This window comes from Bombina bombina, chromosome 2 (assembly GCF_027579735.1).
Source record: "Bombina bombina isolate aBomBom1 chromosome 2, aBomBom1.pri, whole genome shotgun sequence".
NCBI classification, from domain to species: Eukaryota; Metazoa; Chordata; class Amphibia; order Anura; family Bombinatoridae; genus Bombina; species Bombina bombina.
The window spans coordinates 253,698,041-253,712,186 of record NC_069500.1 but is presented as its reverse complement, the minus strand read 5'-3'; the positions used below and the strand labels follow the sequence as shown (position 1 = coordinate 253,712,186).

Genomic DNA, 14,146 nt, shown 5'->3' with positions numbered 1-14,146 from the left:
GAGAAATTGATAATAGGAGTAAATTACAAAGTTGCTTAAAGGGACAGTATACACCAATGTTCATGTGACTGCATGTAATAGACACTACTATAAAGAATAAGATGCACAGATCCTGATATAAAAATCCAGTATAAAATCGTTTAAAAACTTACTTATAAGCTTCCAGTTTAGCTCTGTTTAAAAGGTAGTTGGAAAGCCCACTGCAAGTGGGAAATATCAGACACTCCCCCCTCCCCCTTCCTTTGCATATGAAAAGACCCTTTACACAAACAGAAGCAAGCTGGAGTAGGTATACGTTGGTGTTCTCCTAAAACTTTGGGGCTTTGTTAGGAGTCTGAAAATCAGAGCAATGTTATTTAAAAATAAGCAAAACTATCCATTTTTATATAAATAAATCATCAACAAAACATTTCTGCAAAGAAAAGGTTTAATTTTGACTAGACTATTCCTTTAACACAGCTAGTGACTGGCAGCTACACAAATATGCCACTACCAATTCTTGAGCGAAACTCAGCTGGTGACTACTGGCTTTACACATATGCCACTACCAATTCTGACCTAAAAACAGCTAGTGACTGGCAGCTACACACTTATGCCACTACCAATTCTGGGCTAAAAACAGCTAGTGACTGGCAGCTACACACATATGCCACTACCAATTCTTTAGCAAAACACAGATAGTGACTGGCAGCTACACACTTATGCCTCTACTAATTCTGGCCTATAAACAGCTAGTGGCTAGTGACTGGCTGCTATACAGGTATGCCACTACCAATTCTTGAGCGAAATTAAGGATCTAATGATTCTGATAGAGTGCAGTTTTAAACAACTTTCTAATTTATATCCATTATCAAATTTTATTTCTCTTGGTATCTTTGCTGAAAAGCAGGGAGGTAAGCTCAGGAGCATCCACGTGTCTGGAGCACTATATGGCAGCAGTTTTGAATGAATGTTATCTATTTGCAAGATCACTAGATGGCAGCACTATTTCCTGTCATGTAGTGTTCCAAACGCTACCTAGGTATCACTTCAACAAAGAATACCCAAAGAAACTTTTGGGGTTTCACATCCCTTCAAAGGGACATAATACACATATGCTAAATAATTTGAAAGGGATGCAGCATAACTGTAAAAAGCTGACAAGAAAATATCACCTGAACATCTCTATGTAAAAAAGGAAGATATTTTACCTCAAAATTTCTTCAGCTCACCAGAGTAAGTGCACTGGTAACAGTTATACTTCAGCTACTGTCAAGCCGCAAGTTGAAAAAAACAACAACATATAAGCAATAGCCAATCAGCAATGCTGAGGTCATGCTATGCTTTACTGTGATCTCATGAGATTTCACTGCAATCTTGTGAAATTTCATAGTAAACTTCCTTAAACTGAATAGGGAAATAACATGACTGTGCCTGTACACGCTTGATGGATACTCTCTTGCAAGTCCTGGGACTAGTATCCTGATTGGCTGCTTAAAGTCCCTTTACAATGGGGTGTGAACATTTGAGGTAAATATCTTACTTTTTTACATAGAGATGTCTAGGTGATATGTTCTAGTCAGCTTTTTACAGCTATGCTGCATCACTTTCAAGTTCTTTAACATTTGAGTATCATGTCCCTTTAAGAATAACTGCAAAAATATATACATTTTTTTTTAACAGATTAATTGCAATAGAATTAGTCTCAAATACAAAATACTACTTGCAAATAGATCAATATATAGTAGGTAGTAAAAGAAAATACTTACTTTTCATCCCATACATGATCGCCCCTGTGGAAAATAACTAAATTATTGTTAGCGTCCAGAGCTAACCCGGACACCTGTCCTAATTTGAGGTTCAATCCAGGCCAGTCCACAACCTCTTCTAGATGAGAATCTGAATACAAGAAGAAAACATGACAGAACATAACAATAGTAAATACATTAAACTCAGCGGTGGTTTGAATCAACAATACCTATTAAGCATTATAATATAACAAGATGACAGTTTTAAATAATGACATAATCTGCAAATTAAAAAAAAATATGCTTCTAATGTGCAAAGCTTGTTGGCTTTTGAATAGAAATTGAAAAATATGTTAAACTAACTCAGTATGAAATCAAATCATAAAGCAAAGATGTGACACAATCACCTTCATAATAGATATCCCTGGGAGTGAGTTTAGTAGCAACTGTCAAAAATAAAAGACAGAGTCATTTAATTTGATTACTAACTCAGGTGATAAAGCAATGGCTACAATATTTCAAACCTTTATGTCTGATTGACAAACTGACATACAAAGTGCTTTAAACAATTTAGAACAGTATATTAAACCATGGCTGCAATTCTTTTAAGATTGAAGAAAGGGATCATGGTAAGATCAGCGTTTGAAATTATTTTCGTCCTGCCAACTGTGCCAGTAAAGTTAAGGTCATGAAACACTCAAGTGGGTGAGGAAAAACATGCCCTGGCCATAATAATATCTGTCTATGGATTTGACAAATGTGTGAAATGAATAAAACAATCTTTGGGAATAATTAAAGGGACAGTCAATATAAAATTATTATTCTTTAAAAAGATAGACAATGCCTTTACTACCCATTTCCTAGTGTTGCACAACCAACATGGTTATATTAACATACTTTATAACCTTTATACCTCTTAATTTCTGTCTGTTTCTACGTCCATACAGACACCCCTTTGATCACATGCTTTTGTGTTTGCTTTTCACAACATGGGAAGCTAGTTCATGTGAGCCATATAGATAACATTGTGCTGACGCCAGTGGATTCTAACAACACAGAACTAATTGGCTTAAGTCAATAGATAATACATTTAAAGTCATGTGATCAGGGGGCTGTCAGAAGATGCATAGAAACAAGGTAATCGCAGAGGTAAAAAGCGTATTAATATAACCATGTTTTCTGTGCAAAAATTGTGTGCAGACCAGATTGCCTTTGTATCATTTTTTTCCTCCCCTCATTATAAGATGTTTCCTGGACCACTGCTAATGCCAGCCCTAGGGAGTCAAATCTCGAGGGGTAGAAGGCATTTTCTTAAAGACAAAAAAGACAAAAATAAACTTATGGTTTAAAGCACACAATTTTCTGAACGTTCCAATTTATTTCTATTACCAATTTTGCTTAATTCTCTTGGTATCATTTGTTGACGATTAAACCTAGTTAAACTTTGCAAACCCATTAAACCTATGGCATCAGTGTTGCAATATTTGTAGCAAATGTATACATTTTTGCAAACACTGCTTCCATTGATTCCTAAAGACACATGCACTCTTGAGGTCCTATGAGCCTATCTAGTTTACTCTCCAATAAAGGGTACCAAGAAAAACAAAATTTGATAATAGAAGTGAATTGGAGAGTTATATAAAATTGCATGCTTTATCTGAATCATGAACGTTTTGCTTTTAAAGGGACAGTAAACACTTAGAGATCTAAATATAACATTTTCATTTATGTATGAAACTACTTTGCAGTATATTTTCATTATTTATTTTGTCCCCATCCCATTTTGGTTCAGCACCTGGGTTGTGCTTGCTGATTGGTGGCTAACTGTAGCCACCAATTAGCAAGTGCTATCCAAAATGCTGAAAGAAAAATGGGCCGGCTCTTAAGCTTACATTCCTGTTTTTAAAAATAAAGATATTAAGGGAACAAAGAAAAATTGAAATTACAAAAGTTGCTTAAAATTGCATGCTCTATCTGAATCATGCAAGAAAAAAAATTGGGTTTAGCATCCCTTTAACGACCAAAAACGTGATTTCAGGGTATTGCAGCGATGCCTCGATATTGAGGCATTATGCAATTTGTTTTAGCAAACTGGGTACTGGCAGATATCTTAGCCATTACCTAAGATGGCGGCAAATAGGTAGAGGGGGGAGGGTTAGAACGTTGTTTGGAGGGGCATCCTATACTGCAGACATTATATAATAAAAAAATAAATAAATAAAAACCTTTTATTTTAGTAGTGGCAGACTTTTGTGAGGTAGGGGAGGGAAGAGAGCTATTTGAGAGGGGTCAGGGGGTGGGATGCGTCAGGTGGGAGGCTGATCTCTATACTAAGGCTAAAATTAACGCTACAAGTTACCTAATTAACCCCTTCAATGCTATGCATAATACAAGTGTGGTGCACAGCGGCATTTAGCGGCCTTCTAATTAACAAAAAGCAATGCAAAAGCCATATATGTCTGCTATTTATGAACAAAGGGGATCCCAGAGAAGCATTTACAACCATTTGTGCCATAATTGCACAAGCTGTTTGTAAATATTTTCAGTGAGAAACCTAAAGTTAATGAAAAAGTTAACATTTTTTTTTTATTTGATCGCATTTGGTGGTGAAATCGTGGCATGAAATATACCAAAATGGGCCTAGATCAATACTTTGGGGTGTCTACTAAAAAAAATATATTCATGTGAAGGGTTTTTCAGGGATTTCTGACATATCAGTGTTACAATGGAACTATCACTAATTTTGACGAAAAAATGGTTTGGAAATAGCAAAGTGCTACTTGTACTTATTGCCCTATAACTTGCAAAAAAAAGCAAAAGAACATGTAAACATTGGATATTTCTTAACTCAGGACAAAATTTAGAAACTATTTAGCATGGGCGTTTGAAAAAGTATGTTTTTTTTTTTTTTAATTTTCAGCATATTTTATAAAAAATTTTTATAGTAAGTTAGATGATATGATGAAAATAATGGTATCTTTAGAAAGTCAATTTAATGGCGGTATATAATATGTGTGGGTACAGTAAATGAGTAAGAGGAAAATTACAGCTAAACACAAACACCGCAGAAATGTAAAATAGCCCTGGTCCTGAACGGTAAGAAAACTGAAAAAACAGAATTTATGTTTACCTGATAAATTACTTTCTCCAACGGTGTGTCCGGTCCACGGCGTCATCCTTACTTGTGGGATATTCTCTTCCCCAACAGGAAATGGCAAAGAGCCCAGCAAAGCTGGTCACATGATCCCTCCTAGGCTCCGCCTTCCCCAGTCATTCGACCGACGTAAAGGAGGAATATTTGCATAGGAGAAATCATATGATACCGTGGTGACTGTAGTTAAAGAAAATAAATTATCAGACCTGATTAAAAAACCAGGGCGGGCCGTGGACCGGACACACCGTTGGAGAAAGTAATTTATCAGGTAAACATAAATTCTGTTTTCTCCAACATAGGTGTGTCCGGTCCACGGCGTCATCCTTACTTGTGGGAACCAATACCAAAGCTTTAGGACACGGATGAAGGGAGGGAGCAAATCAGGTCACCTAGATGGAAGGCACCACGGCTTGCAAAACCTTTCTCCCAAAAATAGCCTCAGAAGAAGCAAAAGTATCAAATTTGTAAAATTTAGTAAAAGTGTGCAGTGAAGACCAAGTCGCTGCCTTACATATCTGATCAACAGAAGCCTCGTTCTTGAAGGCCCATGTGGAAGCCACAGCCCTAGTGGAATGAGCTGTGATTCTTTCAGGAGGCTGCCGTCCGGCAGTCTCGTAAGCCAATCTGATGATGCTTTTAATCCAAAAAGAGAGAGAGGTAGAAGTTGCTTTTTGACCTCTCCTTTTACCAGAATAAACAACAAACAAAGAAGATGTTTGTCTAAAATCCTTTGTAGCATCTAAATAGAATTTTAGAGCACGAACTACATCCAAATTGTGCAACAAACGTTCCTTCTTTGAAACTGGATTCGGACACAAAGAAGGCACGACTATCTCCTGGTTAATGTTTTTGTTAGAAACAACTTTCGGAAGAAAACCAGGTTTAGTACGTAAAACCACCTTATCTGCATGGAACACCAGATAAGGAGGAGAACACTGCAGAGCAGATAATTCTGAAACTCTTCTAGCAGAAGAAATTGCAACCAAAAACAAAACTTTCCAAGATAATAACTTAATATCAACGGAATGTAAGGGTTCAAACGGAACCCCCTGAAGAACTGAAAGAACTAAATTGAGACTCCAAGGAGGAGTCAAAGGTTTGTAAACAGGCTTGATTCTAACCAGAGCCTGAACAAAGGCTTGAACATCTGGCACAGCTGCCAGCTTTTTGTGAAGTAACACAGACAAGGCAGAAATCTGTCCCTTCAAAGAACTTGCAGATAATCCTTTCTCCAAACCTTCTTGAAGAAAGGATAGAATCTTAGGAATTTTTACCTTGTCCCAAGGGAATCCTTTAGATTCACACCAACAGATATATTTTTTCCATATTTTGTGGTAGATTTTTCTAGTTACAGGCTTTCTGGCCTGAACAAGAGTATCAATGACAGAATCTGAGAACCCTCGCTTTGATAAGATCAAGCGTTCAATCTCCAAGCAGTCAGTTGGAGTGAGACCAGATTCGGATGTTCGAACGGACCTTGAACAAGAAGGTCTCGTCTCAAAGGTAGCTTCCATGGTGGAGCCGATGACATATTCACCAGGTCTGCATACCAAGTCCTGCGTGGCCACGCAGGAGCTATCAAGATCACCGATGCCCTCTCCTGATTGATCCTGGCTACCAGCCTGGGGATGAGAGGAAACGGCGGGAATACATAAGCTAGTTTGAAGGTCCAAGGTGCTACTAGTGCATCTACTAGAGTCGCCTTGGGATCCCTGGATCTGGACCCGTAGCAAGGAACCTTGAAGTTCTGACGAGAGGCCATCAGATCCATGTCTGGAATGCCCCACAATTGAGTAATTTGGGCAAAGATTTCCGGATGGAGTTCCCACTCCCCCGGATGAAATGTCTGACGACTCAGAAAATCCGCTTCCCAATTTTCCACTCCTGGGATGTGGATTGCAGACAAGTGGCAGGAGTGAGTCTCCGCCCATTGAATGATTTTGGTCACTTCTTCCATCGCCAGGGAACTCCTTGTTCCCCCCTGATGGTTGATGTACGCAACAGTCGTCATGTTGTCTGATTGAAACCGTATGAACTTGGCCTTTGCTAGCTGAGGCCAAACCTTGAGAGCATTGAATATCACTCTCAGTTCCAGAATATTTATCGGGAGAAGAGATTCTTCCCGAGACCAAAGACCCTGAGCTTTCAGGGGTCCCCAGACCGCGCCCCAGCCCACCAGACTGGCGTCGGTCGTGACAATGACCCACTCTGGTCTGCGGAAGCTCATCCCCTGTGACAGGTTGTCCAGGGACAGCCACCAACGGAGTGAATCTCTGGTCCTCTGATCTACTTGTATCGTCGGAGACAAGTCTGTATAGTCCCCATTCCACTGACTGAGCATGCACAGTTGTAATGGTCTTAGATGAATTCGCGCAAAAGGAACTATGTCCATTGCCGCTACCATCAAACCTATTACTTCCATGCACTGCGCTATGGAAGGAAGAGGAACAGAATGAAGTATTTGACAAGAGTTTAGAAGTTTTGATTTTCTGGCCTCTGTCAGAAAAATCCTCATTTCTAAGGAGTCTATTATTGTTCCCAAGAAGGGAACCCTTGTTGACGGAGATAGAGAACTTTTTTCTACGTTCACTTTCCACCCGTGAGATCTGAGAAAGGCCAGGACAATGTCCGTGTGAGCCTTTGCTTGTGGAAGGGACGACGCTTGAATCAGAATGTCGTCCAAGTAAGGTACTACTGCAATGCCCCTTGGTCTTAGCACCGCTAGAAGGGACCCTAGTACCTTTGTGAAAATTCTTGGAGCAGTGGCTAATCCGAACGGAAGTGCCACAAACTGGTAATGCTTGTCCAGGAATGCGAACCTTAGGAACCGATGATGTTCCTTGTGGATAGGAATATGTAGATACGCATCCTTTAAATCCACCGTGGTCATGAATTGACCTTCCTGGATGGAAGGAAGAATTGTTCGAATGGTTTCCATTTTGAACGATGGAACCTTGAGAAACTTGTTTAGGATCTTGAGATCTAAGATTGGTCTGAATGTTCCCTCTTTTTTGGGAACTACGAACAGATTGGAGTAGAACCCCATCCCTTGTTCTCCTAATGGAACAGGATGAATCACTCCCATTTTTAACAGGTCTTCTACACAATGTAAGAATGCCTGTTTTTTTATGTGGTCTGAAGACAATCGAGACCTGTGGAACCTCCCCCTTGGGGGAAGCCCCTTGAATTCCAGAAGATAACCTTGGGAGACTATTTCTAGTGCCCAAGGATCCAGAACATCTCTTGCCCAAGCCTGAGCGAAGAGAGAGAGTCTGCCCCCCACCAGATCTGGTCCCGGATCGGGGGCCAACATCTCATGCTGTCTTGGTAGCAGTGGCAGGTTTCTTGGCCTGCTTTCCTTTGTTCCAGCCTTGCATTGGCCTCCAGGCTGGCTTGGCTTGAGAAGTATTACCCTCTTGCTTAGAGGACGTAGCACTTGGGGCTGGTCCGTTTCTGCGAAAGGGACGAAAATTAGGTTTATTTTTGGCCTTGAAAGACCTATCCTGAGGAAGGGCGTGGCCCTTGCCCCCAGTGATATCAGAGATAATCTCTTTCAAGTCAGGGCCAAACAGCGTTTTCCCCTTGAAAGGAATGTTAAGCAATTTGTTCTTGGAAGACGCATCCGCTGACCAAGATTTTAGCCAAAGCGCTCTGCGCGCCACAATAGCAAAACCAGAATTTTTCGCCGCTAACCTAGCCAATTGCAAAGTGGCGTCTAGGGTGAAAGAATTAGCCAATTTGAGAGCATGAATTCTGTCCATAATCTCCTCATAAGAAGAAGAATTATTATTGAGCGCCTTTTCTAGTTCATCGAACCAGAAACACGCTGCTGTAGTGACAGGAACAATGCATGAAATTGGTTGTAGAAGGTAACCTTGCTGAACAAACATCTTTTTAAGCAAACCTTCTAATTTTTTATCCATAGGATCTTTGAAAGCACAACTATCTTCTATGGGTATAGTGGTGCGTTTGTTTAGAGTAGAAACCGCCCCCTCGACCCTGGGGACTGTCTGCCATAAGTCCTTTCTGGGGTCGACCATAGGAAACAATTTTTTAAATATGGGGGGAGGGACGAAAGGTATACCGGGCCTTTCCCATTCTTTATTTACAATGTCCGCCACCCGCTTGGGTATAGGAAAAGCTTCGGGGGGCCCCGGGACCTCTAGGAACTTGTCCATTTTACATAATTTCTCTGGAATGACCAAATTCTCACAATCATCCAGAGTAGATAACACCTCCTTAAGCAGAGCGCGGAGATGTTCCAATTTAAATTTAAATGTAATCACATCAGGTTCAGCTTGTTGAGAAATTTTCCCTGAATCTGAAATTTCTCCCTCAGACAAAACCTCCCTGGCCCCCTCAGACTGGTGTAGGGGCACTTCAGAACCAATATCATCAGCGTCCTCATGCTCTTCAGTATTTTCTAAAACAGAGCAGTCGCGCTTTCGCTGATAAGTGGGCATTTTGGCTAAAATGTTTTTGATAGAATTATCCATTACAGCCGTTAATTGTTGCATAGTAAGGAGTATTGGCGCACTAGATGTACTAGGGGCCTCCTGTGTGGGCAAGACTGGTGTAGACGAAGGAGGGGATGATGCAGTACCATGCTTACTCCCCTCACTTGAGGAATCATCTTGGGCATCATTTTCTCTAAATTTTGTGTCACATAAATCACATCTATTTAAATGAGAAGGAACCTTGGCTTCCCCACATACAGAACACAGTCTATCTGGTAGTTCAGACATGTTAAACAGGCATAAACTTGATAACAAAGTACAAAAAACGTTTTAAAATAAAACCGTTACTGTCACTTTAAATTTTAAACTGAACACACTTTATTACTGCAAATGTGAAAAAGTATGAAGGAATTGTTCAAAATTCACCAAAATTTCACCACAGTGTCTTAAAGCCTTAAGAGTATTGCACACCAAATTTGGAAACTTTAACCCTTAAAATAACGGAACCGGAGCCGTTTTTATATTTAACCCCTTTACAGTCCCTGGTATCTGCTTTGCTGAGACCCAACCAAGCCCAAAGGGGAATACGATACCAAATGACGCCTTCAGAAAGTCTTTTCTATGTATTAGAGCTCCTCACACATGCATCTGCATGTCATGCTTCCCAAAAACAAGTGCGCAATAGAGGCGCGAAAATGAGACTCTGCCTATGATTAGGGAAAGCCCCTAGAGAATAAGGTGTCCAATACAGTGCCTGCCGGTTATTTTACATAGTTCCCAAGATTAAAATAATTCCTCAAGGCTATGGGGTATAAAATATGCTTATATATAAATCGTTTTAGCCCAGAAAATGTCTACAGTCTTAAAAGCCCTTGTGAAGCCCTTTTTTTTTTTTTTTTTATGTAATAAAAATGGCTTACCGGATCCCATAGGGAAAATGACAGCTTCCAGCATTACATCGTCTTGTTAGAAATGTGTCATACCTCAAGCAGCAAAAGTCTGCTCACTGTTTCCCCCAACTGAAGTTAATTCCTCTCAACAGTCCTGTGTGGAAACAGCCATCGATTTTAGTAACGGTTGCTAAAATCATTTTCCTCTTACAAACAGAAATCTTCATCTCTTTTCTGTTTCAGAGTAAATAGTACATACCAGCACTATTTTAAAATAACAAACTCTTGATTGAATAATAAAAACTACAGCTAAACACCAAAAAACTCTAAGCCATCTCCGTGGAGATGTTGCCTGTACAACGGCAAAGAGAATGACTGGGGAAGGCGGAGCCTAGGAGGGATCATGTGACCAGCTTTGCTGGGCTCTTTGCCATTTCCTGTTGGGGAAGAGAATATCCCACAAGTAAGGATGACGCCGTGGACCGGACACACCTATGTTGGAGAAATGGTCTGGTCACTAAGGGGTTAACTGATAACAACTGCAAATAAATGCATTTGATACTAACTTTATGACTGTGGCTAACATTGTTGTCTGCTGACTAAAGCTCAGATTGGATGTTCCACATAAGGCAAATAGTGAGTGGAGATTGGCTTTTGAAAAATAATTGCAGTAAAAAGGATGTTATTTCGTTTTTTAAAATGTTAAGACTTGGCTGATATGTTATTCTTTAGCAGCACAACAGAAATGTCTTGAAATTACAAGGTGTTTAACATCCCTTTAAGTTTATTGTCCCTTTAATTATTTCCTAGCTTTCCAAGGCTCTTTCCTTGCTGGTGGTCACTGCAGTATGTGAATGTAAACATGAACAAAAACAAAGCCAGTTACAGAGAAAGTGGCCAATCAGGTAAAGTTGCCAGTGCCTTAGTTATGTGGCCTAAATTCTATATAAGGACCGACATAAAACACATCAATAAATGAACATTTATTTAAGATGATGATCCTCAGACATTGTCTTTCTACTTGTATCAAGCGCTGTGTACATGTAACTGTACTTTTTTCCCCTTAACGTTTTATTTATTTTTGTTCATTTATCTCCCTTATGTTGAAATGTTCTGTTTAGCATTTAAACTACCAAATGATAAGCCAACTTTGGCCTAGTTTCCATTGAGGTGGTAAAGTTTAGAAACTGGTGGCAACATAAAAAATCTCCATAGACCTTAATGGAGATGAAGGTTTTTATCACCAGTTTCCAAACTTTACCACCTCAATGGAAACTAGCCCTTTATTAGCACTGTGGAATTGGTTAGCGCTTTACAAGTAAACAATAAAAATTATGTCACTAACTGAATAAATAATTTAGCAATGCTGTTTTGATTTTAAGCAAAAATACATTTTACATAGAACTGAAGTTATGTATAAATATGCCAGGCATAGAAAGAGTTACAAAGGAAATATCTGGTAGCAAATGTGTTTTGCAGATCCTAATTGATGTTCCAATTAAACAATATGTTGCATTAGTCACCGGATGAAAAAGAGAGTGCTATTTTTGCTTCTTACAATTATCCAGCCTTTAGCCATTTTACACAAAAAACATACAAATATATAGTATCAGAGCGGATAAACAAATGCTTTTCTCTGTGAACCGAGCAAACATATGAAAGCTCATTTAGAAGATGGGGTAAATTATTCATTTTATTTCATATAGCAACAAAAACAACTTCACGGTCAATAGGGAAACATTATTCAGACTCTCGGAATAAAAGCCTATGGGATTTAGGAAATATGCAAATGTATTTAAAGCATCGTTGTCAGAGAATAAGCTAATTATGGCTTACAGCTTTTATCATGTTGTTTCTTAGTATAATCATGTGACAAAAGATTGCTTTTTCTTATATTAAAATAATTTCTGTAAAGAGATTTTTTGAAATCCAGAAGAGCAATCAATCTGCCTGTAGGATTTCCACCTCAGCCATGTTTTCCTGGACCCCTATGAGTTACACATGTTGCATTCCATACTCTGTATATCGCTGGTCTTTCAATGGGGCTTGTTTTTTAAAAGTGTGGTCTTGCCGCTAGTGGCAAGACCCGCGCTATTATGGCATGAAAAACCCTTAACGACCAGCGACATACAGGGTTAAATATAATTTTGCTTAATGTAAGGTAGACACATTACATAGCTAATTTTTACCTCTTCAAATGTGTGCACACATTTTAGTAACTTGATCAAAAATTGCAAATGCTAAATTTTTGGCACACACTAAGAGTATGTGGTCGTTGCTTACTGCCAAACGTGTGGGAGAAGTCTACATGGCAGGTAACTGTTAGTAATTAGCAATGGCTAAGACGGTTAAATGTACTGACTTTTGCTAATAATCCCCTCACTTGTGTAGTATATTTATGTATAAAAAAAAAACAGTTAATTGTAAGCCTGTATGACAAGGGGTTTGTTTTGGACTACATTATAGCATTGGGTTTCTCAAAAATGTTTACAATGAAAAAAAAAGGGGTCCCAATTTAAAAAAAGAAGTTTAAGAAGCTCTAGTCTAATGGATGACATTTTCACCATTTTTATCAACCGTATGCTATCTAGAGAATACTGTAAACCCCTTTCTGGCTTTATATATTGTTAAGCCAATCAGAAACAGCAGCTGTAAATAATCAACAGTCACTGGCAGTTTACACAAGAGCAACAATCTTATATATTTTTTTGAATGGATTCTTACGATTGACAGTACTGAATAAAAAAAATCCGCTATAGAGAGAATGATTAATATGAGACGGCAGAATGTATTTGGAAACATGAAGTTGGCAGCCAGCAATGTGAAGACAGCATGGAGTGCAACCGACGCACAGATGTCTGCCATGCATACATATTGCTTACTTTTAAAAAGGATAATCTTCACATGCCATATTATTATCTGGCTTTCCACATTAGCAAGAAAGGCTGCACACAATCAATATCACAGAGACCACAACACAATTAAAACAAAAGCAATGTCGTCATGGGTTGCTGCCATAGAAACCTGAAGGGAATGAATCAGGATTTTTAAATTACAATGGGGACAGAAAGCTGACAAAAGTGGACCAATTTAATATGCTAGGAGCTATATAGGGAAAGCAGACACTTCTGCTTTTTATCCCTAAGCAATCCACTCCCTATTTTTAAGATTCCATTTGTGTCTAAACCTTTCAGAAATGGACTGATAGCTGTAAGTTTTGCTTTCATAGCTCTGTAAACTTGCATAGAATTATAGCTATGCATCAATATCACTGCACTGAAAAGTCTATAAAATGGTTTTGCACTGTTTATTAGCAAATTAGTTTATTTCTTATGTCTGTTATTGACAAAGAGACTAGAAACATAAGATTACAAAATATTGGCTTTTTGGAAACATCACATTATTTCTCGGATCATGTCTTATCAAAGTCAGCTTCTTTATATATGCATACCATATATTAGTAACTGAGCACTGAATCACACATAGGATGTATACAAAATAAAAAATGTCAAAATCATTTAACACTATCATTGAATTAGCCCAATTTACAAAGTTTTACAAATCAAGATATGTTCAGGGATACACCTAGTGTTCTTGATCTATTGAACTCTGGCCAATTAGGGAAAGATTTACATTAATTTGCCTTCTGACCAATTAATCACTGTTGAAGGGTCAGATATATTTCACCATACTTAAAGGATGATGAAGGTTTTCCTGCCTCCCTAAAAGAAGAGGAATAAGCACAATTTTCTGAGGTATTTTACAGAAAATGTATGAATGTATATTGCAATATTGCTTTATTTTATAAAACATTTTACAAGGAATTCAATTTAAGTTTAATGTCTCTTTACAAAAAAAATTCAAATTCTTTACAAAATGCCCTACTCAGAGCTAGCTGAAAACATTGGTAAGCCAATA

General features: G+C 38.6%; 1 protein-coding gene across 4 annotated transcripts in view; it reads right to left on the bottom strand.

The window, feature by feature from the left end:
• Positions 1-14,146, bottom strand: part of PAM (peptidylglycine alpha-amidating monooxygenase) — a 405,645-nt gene that overhangs the window by 82,389 nt on the left and 309,110 nt on the right. For all 4 annotated transcript variants that reach the window (XM_053701521.1, XM_053701518.1, XM_053701520.1 and 1 more), the window contains one exon: positions 1,749-1,878. In XM_053701521.1, the coding sequence (XP_053557496.1) occupies positions 1,749-1,878 (130 nt within the window). The remainder of the gene's footprint in view (positions 1-1,748; positions 1,879-14,146) is intronic.